This window comes from Alosa pseudoharengus, unplaced genomic scaffold (genome assembly GCF_046254945.1).
Source record: "Alosa pseudoharengus isolate Yale_2024_CS ecotype anadromous, Long Island Sound unplaced genomic scaffold, YU_APseudo_1.1 YU_APseudo_1.1_scf_15, whole genome shotgun sequence".
Taxonomy (NCBI): Eukaryota; Metazoa; Chordata; class Actinopteri; order Clupeiformes; family Clupeidae; genus Alosa; species Alosa pseudoharengus.
This window is the reverse complement of record NW_027468620.1, coordinates 14733564-14761478: the sequence shown is the minus strand read 5'-3', so window position 1 is coordinate 14761478 and position 27915 is coordinate 14733564. Positions and strand designations below refer to the sequence as shown.

The 27915-nt window shown below is 40.3% G+C and overlaps 2 protein-coding genes across 2 annotated transcripts; one reads left to right on the top strand and one right to left on the bottom strand.

Moving 5' to 3' along the window:
- LOC143124266 (uncharacterized) lies at positions 1-11187 on the top strand. The gene is made up of 5 exons (XM_076285683.1): positions 1-90; positions 2399-2457; positions 4855-4978; positions 5154-5290; positions 5423-11187. The coding sequence occupies exons 2-5, from the start codon at positions 2455-2457 to the stop codon at positions 10871-10873; spliced, it is 5715 nt and encodes a 1904-aa protein (XP_076141798.1). The 5' UTR covers positions 1-90; positions 2399-2454; the 3' UTR covers positions 10874-11187.
- A 328-nt stretch (positions 11188-11515) lies between these two features.
- edaradd (EDAR-associated death domain) lies at positions 11516-27565 on the bottom strand. The gene is made up of 6 exons (XM_076285684.1): positions 27230-27565; positions 17586-17644; positions 16956-16998; positions 15997-16061; positions 14643-14694; positions 11516-13392 (listed from the first exon to the last, which is right to left on the bottom strand). Exons 1-6 carry the CDS (start codon positions 27285-27287, stop codon positions 13004-13006), a joined length of 666 nt encoding a protein of 221 aa, XP_076141799.1. The 5' UTR covers positions 27288-27565; the 3' UTR covers positions 11516-13003.
- Between the last annotated feature and the right edge of the window lie 350 nt (positions 27566-27915).

Below are 27915 nucleotides of genomic sequence, written 5' to 3'. Positions count from 1 at the left end.
GTGCGTGAAGGCATTTAACAGTGCGATTCATCAAGAGAGTCAGAATCACTGGAGTTCAGAGGAGACAACAGGCCCCTACAGCATCAGATGGTGAGTCCATGCTTTGAAAGGCTGTGAACCCACTGCCTACAAGCTGCTCAGTAATAAGTCTCAGTGTAACTAATGATGATTTTGTGTAAGTTGACTGAAAGGATCTTTCATGTTAGGCGATTAGTAGTTTATTTTGCCTTTGATATTGCTTCAGAGCTATCAATGTGTGATTTCAAAATTAAATCTGAATTACTATCTGAAATATTCTAAAATGTGTTTCATATGCATGTGTGTTGTTGGCAGAATATACCAGGCCATTTCATGGGCTTCTTGAAATCCGTGAAATACATTTTGTAACACTTTACATGTATACAGTAGTCAGCCCATGGAGGCTTAAAAGATCATTTGTTGAGATTCAGTATGTAAAATTGTTGTTGAACAATTACTGAACGTGACCTTAACCAAATCTACTGTAACCCCTAAACTTAACCCTACCTATGAATTGTAGTTAATAGAATATAAACAAACAGATTCTTGATAATCTGAACATCTGTGGATAGTCTATGGGCGGACTATCAAAGTAAAGTTTGATCCAACATTCTTTATGAATTTATGCTTTTATCCAGCGGTTGTAACATTCAGGCTGCGATGGTAGACTGTTTCGTGGGAGACACACTACATATTGTTGTATTTGTTCCTTGCGTTACCATGTTATTTTTGTGACTGGGACATTAGTAAAACTCAGGAAACAGCCTCAGTTTCTAAATCTCAACCCTGAAGTGTACAGTTACACATTGCCATATTTTGTATTAAGTAAAAAAGCGGAAATAGTTAAAGGTTTTGTGGGTGTATGTGAACACACATGTGTGGATAAGGTGCATTGATGGATGAAGAAGATCTATCTATCTATCTAGCCTCTTGGGATATGAGTTAGCTCCCATATGCACTATTAAATATGATATTGATAACTGATTATTGTAACTAGCAGTAGATTGTAACTAGCTACTGTATGAATTCAACACTAGCAGCTGAAACCCAAGTGAACCTGCTGAACCATTGATGGCTCTTGTGGTATCGATAGTTTTTGTTTTGTTTTTTTGTGCTTGACTTTCAAGCTCCCTGCCAACACGTTGCACCCTGTTTGAGTGTCGAGTGCCTCTTCTCCCTAAACGTAAACATCCATACTTGCCCATCCTCTCTCTGAAAGAGGGTCAGTAACAAAGGCAGGCACTTTAAATCGATACTGTTGATATAGTTTCATCACTCTCACTGCCCTGCCACACCCTTGATTGACATGCAGATGACAGGAGGGGCTCATGAATATTCGCCTGGCTTGGTGTGTCCTGCAGGCTGGCCGCTCAGCCTCTTTGGGTGTGTGATTGTTGTGAGGGTGAGAGAGTGTGTTTCAAAGGAGAGGTATGTGTTTGTGTTGAGAGGGCTGCATAGGTAGAGCCCACGTGAGCCACCGAGCATCCTGACTGACTGGTTTCCGGCATTCTTGTTCTGCCAGAAGGCCATACCAGAGATGCCAGAGGCATGATGTGCTGCGTGGGTGTTTGACTATGTTTCTGTGTGTGTGTGTGTGTGTGTGTTGTGCTTTTGTATTGTTTGTCTGTGTGTATGCAAGTTTTGTCTGTGAGTTTTATGGCTGTGTGACATTTGAAATGAGAGATTTGGCCAAGAATTTAGTATTGGATGCTTTGGTTCTAACCCTTGATAGTTGTAAGAGGAAACTGCAATTAATTTGGACAACTTACTTTTTACCTTACTTTGGCTTTTTGGAAAACCAGTCCATCAAACAAACAAAACAGTTCTATCAGTGGACAGAAGACACTGCAAGAGGAATATATATATATATATGCATTCAGTCATAAAGCAGATAACCATAAAATGAAGGAGAACGCTGACTTGTCAAGACATAAAGACCTAGTTTAGTTTAGGACAGTTTAAAAAAAGGTTTCTGCCTCAGAAGCTGAACAATGCATACATAACTACAGCACAAACACTCATAGATTGAGTAATCATACAGTACACCCATCCCTGAGCCGCGCCAGTTTCAATTGTTCAGGGATTAAAGCCAACATTTGTGTTGTCGGGTGACAAACCACATGTATTACCACATATTTTGGCAGATTACCTTCATTGATTTCTGGTGACTGTGAGTGGGTCTAAGTATGTGCCTCAAAGAGAGAATGGCTAAAGTACATCCGTTATTATATTTGTTTTGATTGATATGTGGGAACATGATATGTCATGTATGTAGTGCTATCTGGTTGGATAGATATCTATTTACATTTAGTTCTGCTGGATATGTCCAAAGCCATGCAGATGGTCAGAGTGAAATAATCCTTTCCTTCCTCTCTTCCAGGTTTTAATGAATGCGGCCTTTTAATGATATGCAGTTGTAAAAAGCTCTGAGTGAAAATGGTAAGTACAGTAAGAACTGTTGATAATATAGTCTTACATTATAATAATCAAATGTCTATTTGAATAGACACTTTAAAAATATATAATTTTCAGTGGCTTGTGTCCAAGTGTTGTATGCAGTACTGGAATTTCATTATTTTAGGGGCAAGGCCAATTGGCCTTTGGTTGGGCATATTTGGCGGGGGGCACAAAGGCCACACGTCAGGGCACCAAGGCCAAAGTTAAAGGGACACCAGGCAAGCCTGATGCTTTTTCCCTACGAAACTCCCCCTCGCTCGGTCTGAAGCTCTTTTCCTTTTCTTTGCATCTTCCGTCAAGGGTTTTCGCTGCTTCTTCGCCGGCTCTGCCATTATACACACGTTTGCAACAATCGCTAGCGTTTCGTTAGCCCGCCTCTGTGGATGCAGGATGTAAACTGATCCTGCTTCGGTCGGCAGGTACGATACACTGAACTTGCAAGCGGGATATTCTTCCTACAGGCAGTAGGGGCGGGCGAGAGAGTCTTCATTCGCCCTGTAATGAGTCATTTAACCATATACCGACTTACAAAGATGAGTAATTAACACGAAAACATTGCCTGGTGTCCCTTTAACTATAGCTTACAGTAGGCTACATTATAATGATCAAAGTCGAATTTAGTCTATTAACAGCTGTAGACCTGTATCACTGAATGAAACATTACAAAAACATGAAACCATGAAACATGACATATTAGCCTACATAGAACTGTAAATCATCTGATTTTAATATTTACAGATATTTAAGCTATATTTAACATTTATTTAAATATATATATATATATATTGCGAATACTTATGACCCCTGTATTTTAAGGAAGAACATTTATTTATTTATGATATATTATTCATTCACAAAGAAAATTGGTGTCCTTAAAGGTTGGATATTTCCTCATTTTTTTACTTAAGGCATTAAGATCAATTTGATGATTTTATATTCCTCTTTTTAGTCAACTTTAGCATGAGTTCAAAAACTTATGAGCCTCACTGTATATATCACCAGTGATGTGAATGATTAAGCATTGATAATATTTAATATTACTGGTGGCGATAAGGTAGTAGGGGGGCCCCCAAATCAAATTCCGCTTAGGGCCACATCAGGACTTGGGTCGGTTCTGCGCATATTCCGTGTTTTGAATGCGGGCGACTGGCTACATTTTAAAAAAAAATAATCACATTTTTAAATGCGTTCATAATGGGATGAAACTTCCCATACATTTTTAAAAGAAGTAAATAGTTGTACAATATTTCAGTCAAGCTTTAGTTGGTTTAGACCTACAACTTAACGTATGCAAAATGGAAAGTGCCTAAAGTATTAACTTTGATTTGCTGTGCTGCATACTGGACAATAGATGCACGTCGTAAATTAGACTTGTGTAAAGTATTAAAATGATTGTTTAAAATAGTCTATGTTCGAAAAAATATTGAAAGGAATCAGGGGGAGCCAGTTCAGTGCCCTACTGTATGTCTTTGGCAAGTAGCCTACTACAGACACAGGTGAAGAACAGTCAGCCTCAGCCATCAGGCTACTAGCACAATCAGACCCTTACAAAAAAATAACAGTATTACTTCAAGTCTCAAACTGCAGATTTCTGTGTATCAAAACAGTTTGGAGGACATTTTTGTAGTTCTTATGCAGGAAATGCAGTATTTTGGACACAAAAAACTGCATAGTACTGTACTTTACTGCAGAAATGCAGTATTTTGGACATGAAAATACTACTCTACTGCACTATAGCCTACTGTAGTATAACTGAACTGTACTTAAAAAAAAAAACAGTTATTTTTTGTACTGGGATATGTACAGCAAGTATCAAAAGCAAGCAGCCCAGACCCTAAAACTGGGCATTTAGCTGTGAAGGTCCTTTATGGGGAAAAACACTATATTTGGTAACTTCCGTAGACATCCAAAATGGGCTGGGATGATTGTATTGGAAGCATTACATTTTGTCCCTCAGAATTCCGGTAGGAGGGCCCCTTAGCGGGATTTAACTTAGGGCCTCTTGGACGTCTGAATCGGCACTGCTAATATTTAAATTTCTTGCCTTGTCTTCTGGCTGCTGAATGTTGGATTTTTCTTGCCGTGCGCTGTCACTTTCTCCACCGCATCAAAAACGAAATTAATTTGTTAAAATCGCTGCATCAGTCGGATACTAAACAGAATATGGAAAGAGGGGGGAAGTAGTCATACAGGGCACCAAGGCCACAGTGGCCTGTGAACATACGATTTTTAAGGGGCATCACGGCCAACGCAAGGGGCAATGAAATTCCAGCCCTGGTTGTCTTTTAAATCTATGAATATGTACTTACTCAGTGTACAGTGCATATCTTTGTAAATATTAATCTGCAGTGATTGTGTTTTCTTGATTGGTCTCTTCAGAACGGGGAAATGAAAGGGGAAAGCCTCTCAGCGGATGTGACCCTAGGAAACATGGACCTTGGAGAAAAGATCATCTCTGTAGGGAAAAACCCTTCCTTTGCCAGGAAGATTGGCCTGAATGAAGGTAGAGTGGAGCCTATTTATGCTTTTGAGTGACTCCTTTGGATCCTCCATGTGCAATGTTGCCCATCTTGCCCTTGCTGATGGCGTTAGTCAGTGCCATTCACATGTATTTTTGATGTTTATTACTTTCCTGCAAATGTTTTAATATCATTCTTGGCTTCTCTATCTCCATATAGATGATCAGATTGTTGCTGCTACCATTCACTTGGACCATCTTGCCAAAGATGATGCTTTAAAGTTGCTGAAGATCCTCGTGCCCTATGATGACAAACTTGAGGTTAAAACCAAATCCAGCATCGTGCTTGATGGTGATGTAAGTGGCTATATTGTTTCCTCCTCAAGTAATGGGTAGGCCTACATACTCTTCCTAAAACTTGTCAGACATATATCGTTTGTTTTTAAAGGTTTGACTTATTTCCCATTGTCACCCTTTCTGTTCTTGCAGCTCAATGGACCTTCATTGAACGGAATTGATGGTGGTGCAAAATTTACCATGCCAACAATAGGCATGTCGGGACCCCAATTAAAAGGAGCAGGCTTGGATGGTACTGTTCAGAGCCCTGAGCTTAGTGTCTCAGCACCATCAGTTGAATCCCCAGATGTGTCTGTTAATGTGGACCCACCAGAAGTCAACAGCAACGGGCTGAAATATAAGGCCCCTAAGTTTAAAATGCCAAATTTCAAATCGTCAACAAAAAACCCACAAGTTACAACCCCAGACGCAACTTTGACAGGCCCAAGCATCAGTGCAAATGTCGACACACCAAAGCTCAATCTTCAACCTCCAGATGTTGATGTCACCTTACCAAAAGCTAAACTTGAGGGCCCAAATCTGGATATAGATACCCCAGATGTTGACATTGAGCCCCCATCAGGGAAGTTCAAATGGTTCACACTTCCAAAGCCAAGGTGGGGTCACCCTCGACCTAAGATAGAAACCCCAGACATTGACGTTTCTGGGCCAACAGTTAAAGCTGATTTGGATATACCCGATGCAGAGGTGAATCTGCCCAAAGCTGAAATTGATGGTCCAGATGTTGACATTGATCCACCATCAAGCAAGTTCAAATGGCTAAAAATGAAGAAACCCAAGTTTAGGAAAATTAAAGGACCAGATGTGGATATTGATGCAGATGTTACAACACCAGACTTGGACCTTTCAGCACCAAAGATTAAAGCTGATGTGAACACGCCTGATGTTGATGTGAAATTACCATCAGCTGACATAAATGGTCCAGATGTGGATCTCAAAGCTCCTGGTGTTGAGGTAAACGCTCCATCAGGGAAGATAAAATTTCCAACTCTAAAAAAGCCAAACTTCAAAATCAAGCCAAAAGTGACCACTCCTGATATCGATGTTGATGCTGACATTAAAGCTCCAGAGGTTGAAGCAAATCTTGAAACACCAGATGTCAATGTAAGCCTTCCAAATGCAGACATTGATGGCCCTGATGTTGATCTCAACGTGCCTGATGTCAACATTGATCCCCCAAAATCCAAGTGGAACTGGAAGAAGCCTAAACTGAACCTCTTAAAACCCAAAACACCAAGCCTGGAAGTTGATGCTGATGTAAAGGCACCTCATCTTGAAGCAGGACTTGACCTGCCTGCTCTGCCTAACGCAGCTCTGCCTAAGGCAGACCTTACAGTACCTGATGTGGACCTCAAATCTCCAGACCTCAGCATCTCTGCACCAAATATTAAAGGTGACCTCAATGCTCCGACCCTGGATGTTAATCTACCTGATGCAAGCCTTGAAGCACCAAAAGTGGATCTAAAAGCACCAGAAGTTGACCTTGATGCCCCATCAGGCAAGTTCAAGCTGCCCCCAATTAAATGGCCAAAATTCAACCTGTCAAAAGTTAAAACACCTGACATTGATGTTGATGCAGATGTAAAGACACCAGATTTGGATGTCTCCCTACCTAAGGTTGAAGCGGGACTTGATGCTCCTGAAGTTGATATAAATTTGCCCAAAGCAGATCTTAATGTCCCAGATGTCAATCTCAAAGCACCTGACCTCAACCTTTCTGCACCAAAAATCAAGGGAGATCTAAATGCTCCAGCCCTAAATGTTAACCTACCAGATGCAAGTCTGAAAGCACCAGAGGTAAATCTCAAAGCACCAGAAGCTGACATTGATGTTCCATCAGGGAAATTCAAATTGCCTCAAATTAAATGGCCAAAAGTGTCTGGACCAAAGGCTAGTGTAGATGTAGATACACCAGACTTGGATGTCTCCCTACCAAAAGTTGAAGCGGGACTTGATGCTCCTAAAGTTGATATAAATTTGCCCAAAGCAGATCTTAATGTCCCAGATGTCAATCTCAAAGCACCTGACCTCAACCTTTCTGCACTAAAAATCAAGGGAGATCTAAACGCTCCAGCCCTAAATGTTAACCTACCAGATGCAAGTCTGAAAGCACCAGAGGTAAATCTCAAAGCACCAGAAGCTGACATTGATGTTCCATCAGGGAAATTCAAATTGCCTCAAATGAAATGGCCAAAAGTGTCTGGACCAAAGGCTAGTGTAGATGTAGATACACCAGACTTGGATGTCTCCCTACCAAAAGTTGAAGCGGGACTTGATGCTCCTGAAGTTGATATAAATTTGCCCAAAGCAGATCTTAATGTCCCAGATGTCAATCTCAAAGCACCTGACCTCAACCTTTCTGCACCAAAAATCAAGGAAGATCTAAACGCTCCAGCCCTAAATGTTAACCTACCAGATGCAAGTCTGAAAGCACCAGAGGTAAATATCAAAGCACCAGAAGCTGACATTGATGTTCCATCAGGGAAATTCAAATTGCCTCAAATGAAATGGCCAAAAGTGTCTGGACCAAAGGCTAGTGTAGATGTAGATACACCAGACTTGGATGTCTCCCTACCAAAAGTTGAAGCGGGACTTGATGCTCCTAAAGTTGATATAAATTTGCCCAAAGCAGATCTTAATGTCCCAGATGTCAATCTCAAAGCACCTGACCTCAACCTTTCTGCACCAAAAATGAAGGGAGATCTAAACGCTCCAGCCCTAAATGTTAACCTACCAGATGCAAGTCTGAAAGCACCAGAGCTAAATCTCAAAGCACCAGAAGCTGACATTGATGTTCCATCAGGGAAATTCAAATTGCCTCAAATGAAATGGCCAAAAGTGTCTGGACCAAAGGCTAGTGTAGATGTAGATACACCAGATTTGGATGTCTCCCTACCAAAAGTTGAAGCGGGACTTAATGCTCCTGAAGTTGATATAAATCTGCCCAAAGCAGATCTTAATGTCCCAGATGTCAATCTCAAAGCACCTGACCTCAACCTTTCTGCACCAAAAATCAAGGGAGATCTAAACGCTCCAGCCCTAAATGTTAACCTACCAGATGCAAGTCTGAAAGCACCAGAGGTAAATCTCAAAGCACCAGAAGCTGACATTGATGTTCCATCAGGGAAATTCAAATTGCCTCAAATGAAATGGCCAAAAGTGTCTGGACCAAAGGCTAGTGTAGATGTAAAGACACCGGATTTGGATGTCTCCCTACCAAAGGTTGAAGCGGGACTTGATGCTCCTGAAGTTGATATAAATTTGCCCAAAGCAGATCTTAATGTCCCAGATGTCAATCTCAAAGCACCTGACCTCAACCTTTCTGCACCAAAAATCAAGGGAGATCTAAACGCTCCAGCCCTAAATGTTAACCTACCAGATGCAAGTCTGAAAGCACCAGAGGTAAATCTCAAAGCACCAGAAGCTGACATTGATGTTCCATCAGGGAAATTCAAATTGCCTCAAATTAAATGGCCAAAAGTGTCTGGACCAAAGGCTAGTGTAGATGTAGATACACCAGACTTGGATGTCTCCCTACCAAAAGTTGAAGCGGGACTTGATGTTTCTGAAGTTGATATAAATTTGCCCAAAGCAGATCTTAATGTCCCAGATGTCAATCTCAAAGCACCTGACCTCAACCTTTCTGCACCAAAAATCAAGGGAGATCTAAACGCTCCAGCCCTAAATGTTAACCTACCAGATGCAAGTCTGAAAGCACCAGAGGTAAATCTCAAAGCACCAGAAGCTGACATTGATGTTCCATCAGGGAAATTCAAATTGCCTCAAATGAAATGGCCAAAAGTGTCTGGACCAAAGGCTAGTGTAGATGTAAAGACACCAGATTTGGATGTCTCCCTACCAAAGGTTGAAGCGGGACTTGATGCTCCTGAAGTTGATATAAATTTGCCCAAAGCAAATCTTAATGTCCCAGATGTCAATCTCAAAGCACCTGACCTCAACCTTTCTGCACCAAAAATCAAGGGAGATGTAAACGCTCCAGCCCTAAATGTTAACCTACCAGATGCAAGTCTGAAAGCACCAGAGGTAAATCTCAAAGCACCAGAAGCTGACATTGATGTTCCATCAGGGAAATTCAAATTGCCTCAAATTAAATGGCCAAAACTGTCTGGACCAAAGGCTAGTGTAGATGTAGATACACCAGACTTGGATGTCTCCCTACCAAAAATTGAGGCAGGACTTGATGCCCCTAATGTAGGTTTAACATTACCTAAAGCAGACCTTACTACGCCAGATGTGGATCTAAAAGCACCAGACCTGAATATCTCTGCACCAAAGATTGACAGTAGTGTAAGTGTGCCAAAAGCAGATCTTACAGGACCAGATGTAGATTTGAAGGCTCCAAGTATAGATGTTGAAGCTACTTCAAGTAAAATAAAAATGCCTCATTTTAAGCTACCTAAATTCAATCTAACAGGACCAAAGGTGAAAACACCCAGTGTTGATGTACCAGACATTAATGTTCCATCACTTGATGCCCCAACAGTTGCAGCTGATGGGCCTAGTCTTGACTTGACAGCTCCAGATATCACAGCACCCAAAGTTGAGGGTAGTATCACTGCTCCAGATGTTCATCTGAACTTGCCAAATATGGATGTCAAAGCCCCTAAAGTAGATCTTAATGTTCCTGATGTCAACGTTGATACAGACTTGACAACACCAGATTTCAAGGCAGACACTGAGGGTCCAGATGTGGACTTGAAAGTTCCAGACCTGGATGTCGATCCCCCTTCAGGAAAATTCAAAATGCCCCATTTCAAATTGCCTAAATTTGGTTTATCAACCCCAAGGGTGAAACGGCCTGATGTGGATGTGGATGTTGATGTTCCCAAAGTTGAGGCAGACCTTACTGCTCCAGAAGTCAAAGCTGAGGTCAGTGCTGATATCAAGGGCCCTGAGATTGATGTGGATGCACCAGATGTCAGTGTTGATGCATCAAAGCCAAAGTCCAAATTCCACACTCTCAAGAGGCTGTTTAGAAGAGGAGAAGAAGGCCCTGATGTTGAGGTAGATGGAGATGTAGGCACTGACATTAAATTGCCAGAGGGAGATATACCATTGTTCAAAACACACAGACTACCACAATGCACCATTCAGAAAGCATTGGAGTTCCCTGGTGCTGTAGACCTGCACAGTGACCCAGTTAATCCTGAATTGAAAACCCTGATTAGAGGAATCAGTACTCCTAGTCTGAATAGCCAGGGGCAGCAAACCGGACCAATTGACATCAAAGAAAGGTTGAGATTATTTGCTTCACGGTTATCATTAGACAGAAGCCTGGATGATTCATCCCCTGTAGGAGCTGAAGTGAATGCGCCCTCCCTTGAGGGCTCCCCACCAACAGAGGTCAGTTTCAGTGCCCCAGCATTGAACATTGAAGTAAATGGAGATGGTGATAGCCCAACAAAAGTCAAACGAGGAACATTCAAAGTGACAAAGCCCGAATGTGACAAAAGCATCCCTGTGATTAACACGTCTGGAAAGGATGAGAATAAAAAAATATCAATAAGTCTCTCCAATATGCTTGGCCTTCCCACGAAGTATGACTCTGATGGAGATTCCTAAATATCTGTGGAGCTCTTGTATCATATTTAAGTCAACTGATTTATACACTAAGAATAATATAATGATATAACATATTGAAAGCTTACAACAAAGTTAGAGTAGGATGGATTGAGTTTTTAATACTGTAAGTAATGTTCATCATGTAAAGTATATTGTGAATGTGATGTCATGTTAATATATGCTACTTCCCATATACTGTGATTATGTGTGTGAAGATATGTATGTATGTCTGTGTGTGTGTGTATGTGTGCGCAATGCGCATGTGTGTCTACATTTGAGTTGGATGAGATAAACTATGAAATCCAGTTTCTACAGCTGCTGAATACTGTGTATTATTCTAATAGGCTATACATACATGTTTATTAACAGTTTGGTTTCATAATTACATTAAACTACATGCGAATGGCATTTTATTAAATTGTTTTAATACATCTTTCAAAATTAGCAGTCTTGTCTTATTAAATTAATCTGATATTAAATTAATATATCCAGGAGCCAATTAAAAAGCAAAAAGTCTATTAGTTGTTTTTACCAGCCCCATGAATTTGACATTAATATGACAACGGAAGTTGATACTGTAAAGAAGACTTCTACGTAATAACAGAAATAACAAAACATCCACTTCAATTTCCACTTACCATGTTTCAAGTGTGTAATCATATTTATTACTGGAAAACTAGAAAAACAAAATACAGCAGAAATGACAACATTGCACCACACACCCCATGAAATTATGCAACCAATGCATTAAAATAAATGTAAGAACAGAAGCAACTTTGAACGGATTTCCCCAGCACTTTAGCCAGGTACTTACAGCCATTGAAAATTATGGGACTTAATACATTTTGGAAAACACATAGCAAGCTTTCGCACAAGGTGAAATGTACCTCTACATTTGCTGGGTGTTCTAAAATATCAATTCAAGGCTGTAGCGAAGGGAGAGAGCACTATTGTAAACTGTCAACTTAGGAACATCAGGACATTTCGGACAGTAGTGTGGTACACACAGTTGAGAAACTTAAGACCGGAAGCCAAATTAACTTACTCCTCACAGAGGAGATGAACAGATTGAAGTTTAGCTTTACGCCTAAAACAAATGTGGTCCTACATAATGTCAACACAGTTGTTCGGTTAATAGCTTTTTTGATGTTTCAAGGCTGTTTTAATCATATTTACAGTAGGTTACAACAATTTTCTGAGTCAGATCCTTCTCACCGTTCCTTACAAATTCTCGGCTAGTGTCTCAGTGACTAAAGACTGTGCACCTATCATTATGGTATGAATAGTTTTTTTACAACTTAATATTTCACAGTCAAATCCATAAACTATTTCTCATGTGACCACTTTTAGCATTGAAACAAGGCTGTCTGCTTAAATAGTCTGTATGAATTATTTTGCTCCCATCTGTCTCCCATTTCAGGTGTGTTTACAGTCAACTGTTTTTCTGTTCCCCTCAAAGACCACAAAAATACATTAAACGCATTGCTTGTAGTAATCTACAGTGTGAGAAAATGTCATTGTCTTTAACTCATCTGCCATCCCCCTAAGAAGTATATTCTTTTGAGAATTCCATGTAGAATAGTTAAGATTATTAGAATATTGGGATAGTAGTTCAATAAGTATGACTACTAATGGGTTATTGGGTAAAAGCAGATAATATTTTCTATCTATCAGATTAGATTTAGGTTTTAGAGATCAATAAGACCACTATACCATGACAATGAATTATTTAATCTCATATTTCATTGTTAAGACACCTCATTATATGCCATATGGAAAATTGTGCATTTCTCTTCAGAATGAAATCAGCAGAGTCTGAGCAAGGCGCTCAACAACAGGCCCCAAACAATCCCTATCCTGATTAAAACTCTACAAGAGTCAGGTACGCTTTTCCAAACTTCCCTTAGCAATCAGTCAAAGATGAGCATTAAGAACAATAACATACAATACAACAATAATAATAAACTCAGTGTAGCTATGTGGATCCATCAGAGAAAATTGTACTTGAAGAGGTGGCATCAGTCCTTCAAGACTGATTCCAAAAAAAGTAAACAAAAGTCACATTCTGACGTTTTACATCATCCATCAGCCAGGGCCACGGGTCCGTCCGTCCCTAACGCCGACCGCTGACTAGTGGGCGTGCTGCCAGCGCGAGGGCCAGTCGTTCTCCATCCAGCGCTGCAGCAGGCGCAGCACGTCGATGCGCTGGTACAGGCGGCAGAGTTCAGTGAGCTCGCGCACGCTCTTCTGGTTGTTGCGCAGCAGGAACTCCTGCGTGGGGCTGTGCTGTGGCGAGCCCTGTGTGCGGTGCTCCAGCAGTGTCAGCTCGTCGTAGCTCATGCCCCAGCGGCTGGCAAAGTTTTTCCAGTTCTTGACCGTGCAGTGGGCCGGGTCCAGCTTCTGCTGCAGCCGCTGCAGCAGGTCACCGTCGTTCATCAGGTCGCTGATCATGGGCGCCGGAGCAGGGCAGCAGCACTTGTCACACGAGCTGTTCAGGTACTCCAGGTCCTTTGTGAAACCTGGATGTCAGATAGGCGAGGTTTATATAGTTTATAAGTTTATATAGTGCATTTCATACAGAGGGTTATTTCATTGTGCTTTACATAAACAAAAGCAAATAATAATAGTAAATAAAAGGGTAATAGTTTAAAATATATATATAGTTTAAAAAGTAAAGTAGATAAAATAGAATAATTCAAATACACAATAAACACAAAGTGGAATAATTGAAACAGCGTGCATAACAACTTCTGATTACTGGAACAACTAAACCTTATGCTTCACATTTTGGCATAATCAGTAAAAGGAATAATGAACACTTTAAAGGTGCCATGTGTAATGTCCGCCAAAAAATCAATTCATACTCCACATTCCATAAAAGATGGGGGCAGTATACCTCCAGAAAGTGAGTTGGTCTACCCTACGGTAACAACCGAGACATGTGTATTGCAGTTTGGCTGGTGGTTATGTTGCCCGCATACCGCCTCCCATGGCCGAAACTGGCATTATGACACCTGTCGGGCTGTGGCTAGTAATTTAGCATGCTAATTCAGGTTGATATCCCTGCAGCGCTATACCTTGTCATTTTTTAAATGACATTATTGCCCTAATTTCTTCTCATTCTTTTGATGCGTGTAGCTAATTTCTTGGATATTTTTACCTCAAGTCTTACACATGGCACCTTTAATTAACAGCAAATGCATTTAATGAGTTATCAGAAAGCATCTGAAAACAGTTTGGTCTTAAGTCTAGATGTGATACTGGCACGGGCATGTCTTCCGGAAGTTGGTTCCAGAGCTGAACCAAATAGCCGCAATATATTTAGTTCTACCAGCAGGTTAGGCCTTGTTCAATTTGATCATTTACAAGATGTTAGACAGGGGTCAAGGGGACCGCTTGTCTTTTCTTTTGTCAGCCTGATTTAAGACATGTTTCATCTTCTTGAGATGCCTGATGTAAAGTCACTATACATAAATGCATGAAATGCATAAATGGGATAAATGCATTGCATATCATGTGATACATTATACCTTACTTATTACACAGCCCCCTCATAATGCTGCAGAATACATTATCCCTTACCTAATGCTTCACATTCTTGGTATGGTTGTTTTTGAACACATAATGTGCTACTCATATAATCTAATATAGCAGTACAGCGCAATAAACAGAAATTTAACTAGGAAAACCTGTGACAGTACATTTTAACTTGCATTTCCTAAAGCATTCTTTTATAATGTCATTGTTAGGATAAGAGAATGGAGTTTACCTGAAGAGATTGATGGGCGGCAAATGCATTCACTTCCATCGTTTTCCACTGGCTAGGAGGAGAACAGATAGTTTCAATTATTATTTTTTAGGTCTAATACTAATACACAACATGTGCAGCTTCAATATGAGTAATTTTATCAGCGTTAATATAATATGTATATAAAAAAGTGTGCTTCTTGGGAAGTGTAAGAGGAAATGAGGTAGGCGTAGCTGCCCACAGCATATCTTTACAGGAAGGATGACTCCACTGTCAAATGGAACAATGCTACTTTTAGATTTGCAAGTGTGATGAGTTGAAATCTAACTGTTTCCCTCTGCCCACTGCAATGAGTGCTATTTACATAGTCTAGGATGTGTAATTTATACAAACGCTGCAACCATCCAACATTAGATCTACAGCCCGAATTCCGAAAAAGTTGGGACACTTTGTAAAATGTGAATTAAAAAAAAAAAGAATGCTGTGATTTACAAATCATGTCAACTCTACATTTAATTGAGAATAGTTCAAAGACAACATATCTACTGTTGAGAGAATTGTTTACTGTTTTTTGGAAAAAATATGTTTATTTTGAATTTACCTTGGGGCAGCCGTGGCCTACTGGTTAGCGCTTCGGACTTGTAACCGGAAGGTTGCCAGTTCGAACCCCGACCAGTAGGAACGCCTGAAGTGCCCTTGAGCAAGGCACCTAACCCCTCACTGCTCCCCGAGCATCGCTGTAGCAGGCAACTCACTGCATTGGGATTAGTGTGTGCTTCACCTCACTGTGTGTTCACTGTGTGCTGAGTGTGTTTCACTAATTCACGGATTGGGATAAATGCAGAGACCAAATTTCCCTCACGGGATCAAAAGAGTATATGTACTTACTTATACTTATACTTTAATGCCAACAATACAAAAGTCTTGGAGACTGACTACAGACATCATGCTTTCTATGGGCATGACCACATTGTAAAGAAGAAGATAGATAGATACTTTATTGATCCCCGAGGGGAAATTCAAGAAGGTTGAGTAAATGTAATATTTGCTTTTAAATGTCCAACTACCTGCAGCATGGCCAACATCACCGCAAGGAAACATGATTATCCCAAGTTGGAACCTTACGTCACACTAAGTACTATGTAGTAGACCATGTTTTATAAATCTGAACTTTGGTGTGGATTTCAGTATATACACTACACAAATGCCTAAAAACCAGTATGCCTAAGAACATAAGAACATTTTTAGAAATGAGGCCACAAGGATTGACCTATTTCCACCCCCACCCCCAACATTTTTATCAAACTTTCCTCACAAAACTGTTACACTGATTATTATGGTGTACACCAGCAGTCTGGGTTTAAGTGACACCCACCTGTTGTATTCTGCTTGTTGGGCTTGTTATACATCCAGGGGTCGTGGATGGGAACTGTAATGTCACTGTATCACAATAAAGTAAACATGCAGGTGGTAATAAATGTGAAAAATTGAACATTGTAAATGGGAAGGTTACAATTCACACTGCTAATGAAATAATAATAGAAGCAATATGTTCTTATCAAGATAATTGCTCTGAGATGGCTTGCCTCAGCCTGGTATGAGTTGCAAGGCAAACAAATCACCACTGCACAGCCTCATCTAGTGGCAATTTAGTGTAGATAAAGAGCAGAGGATGTGAGATACAACAAATGTCTCCTGTACAGCACCATAATCAATGGGAATACATCATAAATTATTTGAAGGCAGTTTGCATTTATGATAAATTACAATTTGATTAGGAAGTGGTGTCAGTGTTTTGACACGCAAACATATTCTGAACTGAAAATCAAACTCAAAATTCTGAGAATCAGTCACAATCAGGAAACACCTGAATTACCACTAAACCACAACTTTGCCTGGCAATGGTGTTTGTCATAATACATAAACAACCTACTGTCTGTAAATCAGTCATAATAAAATCATAATAAATAAATACAAATATACAGTATAAAAATATATCAAAATAATAATATAAACATTAATATAAAATATAAAACAGCCTTGTCAAGTGTAACTAAGGTTCTAGGTTTATTTACAGAGAAAAGTTCAAAATAATTGAAGTGCTTGACGTTGGGCAGCAGTCAAAGTTATAGAAATAAGCTTCTATGTTATAAAAAAAAACATAGCACTGTTAATCTTAAACTCAAAATGATGTTCTATGGAACATGACACTTACAGTGTAGTACACTGATGACATGACAAAACCCTAAAGCTAAAAGATGTTTGTTTTTTGTATCATGACAATGATGTACAGTTTTGCATGGCTTATTTCAGTTAGCACTTGAACATACATACCTTGGGGCTCTGTGACTTGAACTGGATAGGTGGACTTTAATGACTGCAAGTGATGAAACGTGAAAATGTACACATGAGGAAGACAAGTCTGTAAGGCTTATGAGCACATAAACTAATGCAAGCTAAGGCTGCACCAGCTACCCAATCCAACAGGGCCCATCAAAGGGTGTGCAGCGTGGTGAGCTCAAATAATACCTTCAGATGAACATGAAAATAAGTGAGAGTCTAGTCGCAACATGCCTCTGAGACAACTTTGCAAACTCAGGACTTCACAAAGACAGTGGGAGCATTCATAATGTTTGCAATGATTCCCAGTTAGCTTTCAATGAAACAAAACCCCATAGCAGTAATGTTTGAAATCATTATATAACAACATAAATCTACCAGATATATTTAATGAAACAGTTTAGTATAATTTTACTGAAAGTATCCTTTGAATCATGATATGCGTCTACAGGTTAATGTAAGCCTCTGGTACATTGTTATTCTCACATAAGTAAACAGAGTTACAAAGTAGAAGCCCCAAACCTAATCCCAAGCCAAATCGTGTAACATTTGCTTAGATAAGAAATACATTGTACTAATCATTGCACATATATAGTACCAAAGAACATAACGTAAATGCCGTACCATGCTTCCCATGAAGCTACTTGTGTCTGTGTCCTCCACAGGCTCTGAAGCAATCCTCTCTGAAAAAACACAAAGAGGCACAAAACGTGGCATTTCAGTGCGGGTGGCGCCACTAATAAAGGTAAATAGAACAAAATGAGACAGAGAGAGGAAGAGTGTGGTGACACAGGCTCTGAGTCACTCTATTTCCTCATCTGGGACCCGTCCAATGAGAAGACTCCACTCTTAGTGCATCTGACACCTTTGGCACAGTTCACACCTTAGCTGTGGTTGGAGATGTATGTTTGATAAATTCCGGACAAGTAACTTAATTTACAACAGGAAATATTAGGTGGGCCCTATCCTCTGCTACAAACAAAGGATGGTTAACTTGAAGCTAAGTAGGCCAACTGTTGCCATTTCTGATGCAAGAGAAGACGTATTGACATCATTCTGCTCAAGGTTTCTTCCTGGAACAGTGTTTTTTCCTTGCCACTGTTGCCATATGGCGTGCTTTCAGGGGGTTAAGGGTTAAGGCTGCCACTGTTGCCATATGCCGTGCTTTTAGGGAGTTAAGGGCAGTGGTGGAGGAAGTACTGAAACTCAGTACTTAAGTAAAAGTACAAATACACAGAGAAATATTTACTTTAATAAAAGTAAAAGTACCACAATGGCAACCCTACTTAAGTAAAAGTAAAAAGTACCTGCTTTTAAATGTACTTTAAGTATTAAAAGTAAAAGTATTTGCATAATGATTTATTCTCTTAATATCTATATTCTAAAAGAAAAATCAGTATGGGCTGTGGCATTTTAATTAAGCTAGTTTTAGGTTATACTTGACTAGTTTTAAGCTAATGCAATTGTGCTTACCATCTGTGGCCCAGTTTACATTCTGACCTACAATTCTAAGACTGTAATTCTGGTTATCTACTAGGGTGATCTGCTGAGTAAAATATCATTCAGCAAAACACGAGAGCCTGAAGTTTAACGGGGCAGACAAGGGAAACGTCGGGTGGATCATAATGCCAATTCTGCTGATTGAACAGAAAAGTTGCTGATGCAGACGCACATATTTGAATGAGCGCTCACATTACTACCCCCCAATTGTAGGCTATGCCTCTTTATTTGATCACACACAATTAAGAAATATTTCCTAATCTGGAAAATGTTATAGACAGAGGTTCTATAATAGTCTACCATTAATTTGTGCCGCAAATGATCAGACGTGTGACAGAAGCATGGCCATTGCCTGTAACTTCGCTGATCCGCGGATAGCAATCTCATCGGAGAGGAGGCCCTAACGCTGCAGATAACAGACAGAGAAAGGCACAGAACACAGTTGCATGTCCAGTGTAGCCATGGGTCTGGTGAATATAGCCTACCGAATGCAGATGGCTACAACAAGCTCACACATTGCCTGGTCTAGACTAGAAGCTTATGTTTCAAAGATTTAGAAGCTGGGCATGTAGCGCTCCAGAATCTTTGGTAGCAACCCCGCCCCCTGGTAAAACGTAAAAAGGAACGATGGTGTTGTAGAAATGTAGCGGAGTAAAAGTACAGATAATTGCTGTAAAATGTAACGAAGTAAAAGTCAAAAGTATGCACTATAAATTCTACTTAAGTAAAGTACAAATACGTGGAAAATGTACTTAAGTACAGTAACGAAGTATTTGTACTTCACATTCCACCACTGGTTAAGGGTTAAGGCTGCCACTGTTGACGTGCTTTTAGGGAGTTAAGGGTTAAGGCTGCCACTGTTGCCATATGATGTGCTTTTAGGGGGTTAAGGGTTAGGGACCGTTCGTTATTTATAAACGGGGTCACCGGAGGAAAATAGGGGAGGGTCTTTTTATTCTTTGATGAGGGGAGGGTCACCTAACTTTTTTTTGTCTAGGAGGGAGGGTCACCCATCTTTTGTATTAATGAAAACAGCAAAAAAATCAAAGTGGCTTGTTTGATTGTTGATTTCTGTCGCCATATAACGTTCTCTTTCGTCCCATAGCTCTGTCAACATTGAACAATGAAAATAAGGGAGATTTCCCGGGTTTCTCACGCAAAATACGGAAAATGTCAACATTCGTCCCCATTAACGTTGGAAGGGTTGGAGCAACAAAGTAGCCTACTTTATTCACGCAGCCTATATCCATTTGGTCAACTTTATCCAGCCCTAAAAAAGCTAAAAAGCAGTGTGCTGTAAGTATGTTGGGGATGTGTGTTGGAGAAGCTTCCTGATGAAATAATGCGCTGTGTATGTAGGGGAGGGGGCGCAGTGTACTGCAAGTATGGTGAAGGGACTTACTATTGCAAGCAGAGTACTGTATGTATGATGTATGTGAGTGATGACAGTGAAGATGTGTGTGTGGGCGGGAGGGGAGTGGAGCAGTGACTATGTGTGTGTGTGTGTAGTGTGTGTGTGGGTAGGTGGGGGCAGTGTGCTGTAAGTATGTAGAGGATGTGTGTTGAAGAAGATCCTGAAGACAATGTGCTGTGTATGTAGGGGGGGGGGCAGTGTGCAGCAAGTATGTAGAGGAGGCTTACTGTAGCAAGCAGTGTGCTGTATGTACAGTATGTGAGGTGATGACAGTGATGATGTAAGTGTGTGTGTTTTGTGTGTGTGTGTTGGGGATGGAGGTGGGGGGGCATAAAGGCTAGAGAATCAAGGACATAGGTAGATAGATGGAGGAGAAATCAAAAATAATAAATAAAAAGTTCTATGGAGATGTGCAAAAGTTGGAGAAAGTCAGATATGTGTGTGTGTGTGTGTGTGTGTGTGTGTGTTTTGACGTGTGATGAAATAAGAAATTAAAAAAAATAAAAAATATATACATATACAAAAATATATATACTACTACTAAGTATTTCTGATATGTTGCTGATTGGATCATAAATGGCCACAGCAACGAAGAGGACTGACTGATTCTTCTTTATTATTGTGTTACATGTTCCAAATGTAAAGCACTTTGAGCTGCATTCTGTGTATATTTGGGTGCTATACAAATAGGGTGAATTTGGGTAATCTGGGACATTGGGTAATGTGGGACACTTAACATTCAGCAAGTTTCATTTCTGTTCTAACTAAATGTAGTCATCAAAACTCTTACTATTTGACCATAGATGTCATGTAGGCAATTAGCCTATATAATATTAGATATTCAAAAATAGCTGATAGCCTAACTTCAGGTACAGAAAATGTCCTTGCTTTAAGCCCTATAATAGCCTATGTGTGGTGTTACTGCATGACACTAGGCCTAGATATAGTGTCTCTGGTAACCTATGTTATTTCACATAATGTTTAGGCTACATACTTGGAAAAGGCAGTTAGATAGTCTTGGATAAAAATCCATAATAGGCCTAGCCTATTATACAGGGGAGACACTGATTAATTTAATCTGACTAAATTCATCCTATAAGAGGTCTGGAGAACACTTTGTGTGCAGGTGACTTTGCGAGCCTATGGACTTTTGAATAATATTCAAAGAAAGGTTAATTGGAACGATAAATACCATTATTACTGTAACCGGTTATCTAAAATGGAAAGTAGCGTACAAGTGAAATCGGTTTTGTTATCATTTTCTGTTACGTTTATCCAAAAATTGTGTTCGATCCCGGTTTTCATTTTCGTTCTTTGAACCGTTTCTAATCCCTGGTTCTTAGATATGCACACTTCCGCTATGACCTAGCTGGGTTGGAGTGGACATCAGAAACTAATGAAGGCCGTTTTTCGCCATCAGTGTAAGGTAATAGATAGATATTATTCATCGCAAGCGAGATTCTTCCTCTACCTCCCTCTTCCTCTGCATTTCATTAGTGAACCCACACACACACACACACACACACACACACACACAATAGAAATTAACCCACTGTGAGTAGCGAGCACACACAAACACCCAAAGCAGTGGTAAGCCATTGCAGTGGCACCCGGGTCAAGGACCCTTGCTTAAGGGCACCTTGGCCGTGGATAGCAGAGCACCTATTAATCACTCCCGCTGCCCACATTTTTCGGGGATCGACCAAGCCACGCAATCACCAGTCTGATTCCCTAACCATTATGACATGGCTGCCTTGTAAAATCAAAAACAAAACAAACAAAAGTTTATAGAATATGTGTTGGTGTGGACAAAATATTTTGATGGAAAACTTTAGTAATCAAGTTTTAGAACTACGCAGTTGTGGGTGGAGTCCTGAAAATCTACACCCCGGTAAAAGTACAATTACTTCCAGTTTGAGAAACTTACTTTTAAAAGTAAAAAAATACATTGTTAATAAAGTACTCAAATTACAAGTAACTTTCCATTTTTTATATTTTTTTGAGTGGGAAAGTGCAAAATAGTTAATACGGGCAAAAACAGCACTTTTTTAAATGAGGTAAAGCAAGTTCAGTGGGCCAATCAAACATAAGAATTGCCTATAGGTATATGGTTCCTCTAGGGTTACTCCCACGATATAGCCCTCGCTGCAAATGCTGTTTCTGACCAACAGTTCTTAATCTACAATGCAATGTGTTTGGCACCATTACATCCGTATTGTGGTCTAATGAGAAGCGGTAGCCTACTTATTTTTCCTTTGAGGCAGCTAGCACCTCGGTATCTTCTTAGAGGTGCTACTTGCTCTCTCTCTGTCGATTTAGGGCTGATTTGTGGTATATAGATACAGAAAATGTACTGTGGTTGTAGGTATATGGAAAATATACTTGAGTAGAACATTACTGGCTCAAAAACCTACACGAGTAATAATGAGTAAAAGTACAGTAACAAGGAATATAAAAAGTACTCCTGTTTACTTATGTGTGTTACAAGTAGTTGCGTTACTACCCACCCCTGCAACTACATCATTATGATATGCAGATATGTATATGTATTTGGAAATCTTGTTGGTAGGCTGTTGCTAAGCTACTAAATCTGGCATGTAAACATAAACAATAGATATGTTTGAGCCGAGTCATGATCACTGATTATGTCAAATGGCAATATGGACTGCAGATGACGTCATGGCAGACAGAGCCTAACTGTGTCCTTTATTCAAAGGCTGAGGATGTATGGAGAGTTATGGGCCTGTACATGTTGCATCCTGGGAGGGTTAGGCTTCATGTTTTGAAGTATGGAGGCATAAACCCCAGAATACACATTGAAGCATGAATGTGCGTGTGCGCAGACACAAACACACACACACACACACACACACACACACACAGACACACACACACACACACGTGCACAGCAGTCTTCAATTATTTGTCTCCTACATGCACCAACAAGACTCCTTGCTCTACAACAGGTCTTTCTAACACACACACACACACACACCTCAGGCTCTCTGGGGGAACTTGTCAAAGTGTCACTCGGTAGGAAAAGCCACAGTGGAGACGACATGTACCAGACACACACCAAGTAGACACCGTCCCTAACCACAAAAAGCCCAGGAGGAAAAAATGGCTGCTCTCTCAGGCCTACATGGCCCCAACATGACCTTGCATTTATAAACACTCCATCTGACCAACGCTCATGCAACGCAACAGTCTTACTACTGCAGACATCCCCATTTGTAGAATTCACACGCAACATGCGCACAGAGAGAAAGGTGATTCACACAGTGGAAAAAGGAAAACAGTCATCAGAGTTTTGCCTGTCAGTCAGTCCATTCTTACCCATATAAGAGAGTAATACACTGTATCAACATACATACGTCAACATACTAAATGACTAAATGGTGTCCAGCTGTTTATTTGAAGCACACACCCCGTATGGACATCAAAAAGAGCGTGAGGAGAATTTTGAGTTACACTTAACAGTATCGTCATAAAAGTGACATGACACTGTCATGAATGTGTCATAAACAAGTCATAAACTTTGACATAACGCTTCTATTATTAAGTGACATTTGTTTTTTGTCATAACAAAAGGGTTAGGATTAGGGTTAGAGTTAGAGTTAGGGTTAGGGTTCATGAATCATGTGTCATAACATATGTTCATGACAGTGTCATGTCACTCTTATGTCGGTACTGTCAAGTAAAGTGAATTTTGATACATTTACCACAATGGGCAAAATATATTATAATCAAGGACCTGACCTCTAAAAGTACATATGTACAAACATTTAGTAAATATATAATTATGACATTTTTATTAAAGATCCATCTCTTAATCATCATTTAGATCTCACTTCTCACTTTCACTGCCATTTCGGCCGGGGGAATGTAGGGGAAGTACCATGATCCTCTGCTTGATGCTTGATGTTGGTGATGATGCACAATTGGAAACTGTACTTTGGAAACTGTTATAGTGTGTCCTCACAAATAAAACTGCCAAGCAAAGGATACTGTTAAAAATCTTGGTGACATACAGCCTTGGTGACATACGCCCATACAGGGTTGCCGGTTCGATCCCCAACCAGTAGGAAAAATGTGGGCGGGTAAGTGGTTGAGCACTACTCGCCCATGTCCACATCCACGGCTGAAGTACCCTTAAGCAAGGCACCTAACCCCTCACTGCTGTATCAGGCAGCTCACTGTTCTGGGTTAGTGTGTGCTTCACCTCACTGTGTGTTCACTGTGGGCTCTGTGTGTTCACTAATTCAGGGATGGGATAAATGCAGAGACCAAACTCCTTGTATACGCAAGTACTTGGCCTAGAAACCTGATTTACATTTACATTTACATGTACAGTGATCTAAATTTAAACAGTCACATGAAAGCAATAACTAAATCAGCTTTTCACCATCTCAAAAACACTGCCAAATTTAGTGGGCTAATGTCAAAATATGATCTAGAAAAACGCATTCATGCATTCATCTCCAGTAGGGTGGATTACTGCAATGGGCTTTTCACAGGTCTTCCAAAAAACAAAAAAAACTAGACTATCAAACAGCTTCAAATTATACAAAATGCAGCGGCTTCTCATGAAAACCAGAACAGACCACATTACTCCATAAATCCCTGCATTGGCTACCAGTAAGTCGCAGAATTGACCTTAAATCGCTTATGCTTGTTTATAAATCACTAAATGGAACGGGACCAAATTACCTAGCAGACATCTTTCAGCATTACATACTTTCCACACCTCTCAGGTCTCGGGAGACATACTTGTTAGTAAAACCTTCTGTTATAACTAAACATGGTGAAGCAGCTTTTAGTTGCTATGCAGTTCAGCTCTAGAACCAACTTTCAGATGAGGTCAAAGTTGCCCCAACTGTTGCTAATTTCAAATATAGACTTAAGACCAAACTTTTCTCAGATGCTTTCTGCGAAATTCATTGCCCAGTTCACAGAGCACTGTTCAGGTAATTACTATTGCTTCTTGTAGTACTATTGCTGTCCTTAGTTGGGCAAAGGGGGATTCTCTGAAGTAGTTGTCCTGTCTTTCAAACAGAATAGACAGATTGGGTAGCCTGGCGGGCCATTGAAATGTATAGTCTGGAATCGACCCATTCACCTCGCTTAATCAAAGGGGCGGGCAGAGAATTGTCTTTCAAACGGCCTAGGCATGCAATAGGCCAGCTCTACGACCATATCCGTATCCGGTCGGCAAAATGACAAATACATCCTTCTTTGAAAGGAATGATTAAGTGCATTGTGTTGCTCAACTTTCAAAGAAAAGCACAAGTCCAACTCCTCCAAAGTTGACGCCAACGCCAATTCAAACAACCGCTCTTCGTTTGCCATAGCCACCTTCCTTGTTGTTCACCGTCGCAGGACTGTCGTCATCCTGTTAAGCCCGCCTTAAGACTCTCTAACAAAATAGAGAGCTGTGATTGGATGACGTCCACGGCATCAGCCAATAGAAATCCCTATGGTTTGCTAATAGACGTACAGGCTGAGCAAATTAATTTGCCGCCGCTAGGGTGCGTCTAGATTTCTAGGCTACAGATCGGTCATAGTCAGAGTGTAACTGCTTGGTCTTTACGGCTCGAGAGGTACAGCTCTACCGAGTTTCTCTGGGTGTTAATACTCCACAAGGGACTATCGAGCCCTGTGGTCGGGCATTTTGGCCCTGAAAGGAAATATATGTGTGCGTGCCGCGCACAGTTTGGGACTACTTCAAGAATCCCCATAGAGCGCTTCTGTTCAATGGGTGCTTGACTAGTATAATCATGCTATATTGTTTTTTATGTGTTTTAATTATTACTTTTTAAACGATTGCCCTTTATGCTTTTATGTACTATTACCTTGTGTGTTTTATGTTTTCTTTTTTATTCTTTAATTTTTAAACTATTCTTTGACTATTGCCCTTCTATGCTTTTATTAGCTATTCCTGTTTGCTTGTGTAAAGCACATTGAATGACCTCTGTGTATGAAATATATATATATATATATATATATAAATAAAGTTGACTTGACTTGACTTCACAACATTAGTGCTTTCCAAGGCCTTGTCCCTGAATGTGCACCAACTGTAGTCTAGTACACTAGTCGTGATGAACACATGTTGGATACTCAGTCCAGCTCTTCATGTGCATAGAAATAGATCCAGGTTCATCAAGCTCCCTCCCCCATAACTTCCAAGGTGCATCTCCAAAAGCCTGCAGACTGTTCGAATTCATCAACCGCGAGAAAATCTCTGAATCAACCCATCATTGTCTCAGCACAGCGCCGGAATGCAAGGGCATGTAGCGACGCGCCCTGGACCGAGACTTGGAGATGAAATACACACCGCATAATAATATATGGCCCAGGGACACGATTCTACAAGAAGGAGTCCAGATTCTCCAGTGCATGGCCACCCAGACATCTACTCCACACAAACAGTACCAGTAAGCATATTTTTTTCATATTCATGGACACTGGAGAGCATGCACATACACAAACACACACACACACAATATATATATATATATATACTACTAATAATAACACTAACATGCTCCTCAAATGCTGTTGAAAAGTTTTAAGCTTTTGAAAGGCGCAAGCCACAGAAGATATTCTGAAGCATATTTTGAAAATGAACCTGACTTGTTAAACCTGAAATGGCTGATTTGGGCATCAGTGATGATACACCATTGTGGCTGATGCTGTATTATCAGCCTGCCTGGTATAGAATCTATGAAAGGCCACAGTGGATTATGCAAGCATGCCTCAAAAGTGAAACTATATGAAGTGCTTAACTAAACCATGCTGCTCTGGTAAAGCATTATGTTTGAGCATGGTTGTAAAGGAAAAGGTAAGGAGCGTGGACCAGCTTCTCTTCCAAGAGAGCATACCCTAATGTTATGTGTAGCCTAATGACTTTTAATAAATAAAAAATAAATAAATAAACACCTGGACTTACAGTTAATAGACAGAAAATAAACGACTCATCCCAGTCCTCGTGACCCTATTTTCATAAACTGGACTAAACATCATATCCAATTTTAAGTGAGACAATAATGATAACCAACTAGGCTATAATCGGTTGTTAATTATTGCATTGTTGTGTTGACTTGGTTGAAATTGTCAATGCAGCTACTAGCTTACAGTTACAATCATGACATAAACTTGAAAATGTAGCCCACCTCAGTGAAGCTCAAACGCGCTTTACATACAAATAGTACTGAAAAAAGAGTTCAAACTGAGAAGCTTTCCCCAGCTGAAACAATCGGAGACGGCTCTACCAAGCTGAAAGACCAAGTGATCACAAAGACTACACGAACTGAGTCAACATCTCGCGGAAAAGGAGAAAAGTGTAACTTACCAATTGGCTCACTGAACGCTCTCAGGCTGGCCATGGTGACAACAAACGCTTCACACATAGAAACACCTGAGCGCGAAATAAGCAATTTGCAGAAAACCACAGAAAGTTCTGATTCCAGACTAATATCCTACGCCTGCGCTGCACCCACGGGTGAGAAAGTCTACCAGAGTAGCCAGCAGCGCGGCGCTACAGATACACCCGTGATAGTCTGCAGGTCCTCTCACGTTCAAGTTCAACGAGTGTGCAATAAACGGTTTCGTTTACATCCACTGCTTCTAACTCTTTTCACTGCCTGTGGTAGAGGTTCTTGTTAAAAAAACACTTTCCCTTCAGATTGCTCACACGAAAACTAGGAAACGACCCACGCAAACGACAAAAATAACGTCAATTGTGGCAAGTGCAGGAGCCTAGGCTAAAAACCACATCACAACCCCCCTCCTCACATGTTACGGAAATCCCACTGTCAGATATGCACATTATCAAGTTGCGTCAAAATTCAATTAACCAACTAAATGCAATCAATAGGCCTGTTCTACTTAGTCTATAAATAAATGTAAACTGACAGACTTCTGTCCTGCTGCATAGGGGTCAAGATTAAAGGAAACTTTAACATAGGCTACCTAAACCACAAAAGTATGAAAAAAGTGAGTCATGGTGATGTGAGTCATGTGAATAGCCCACGATCC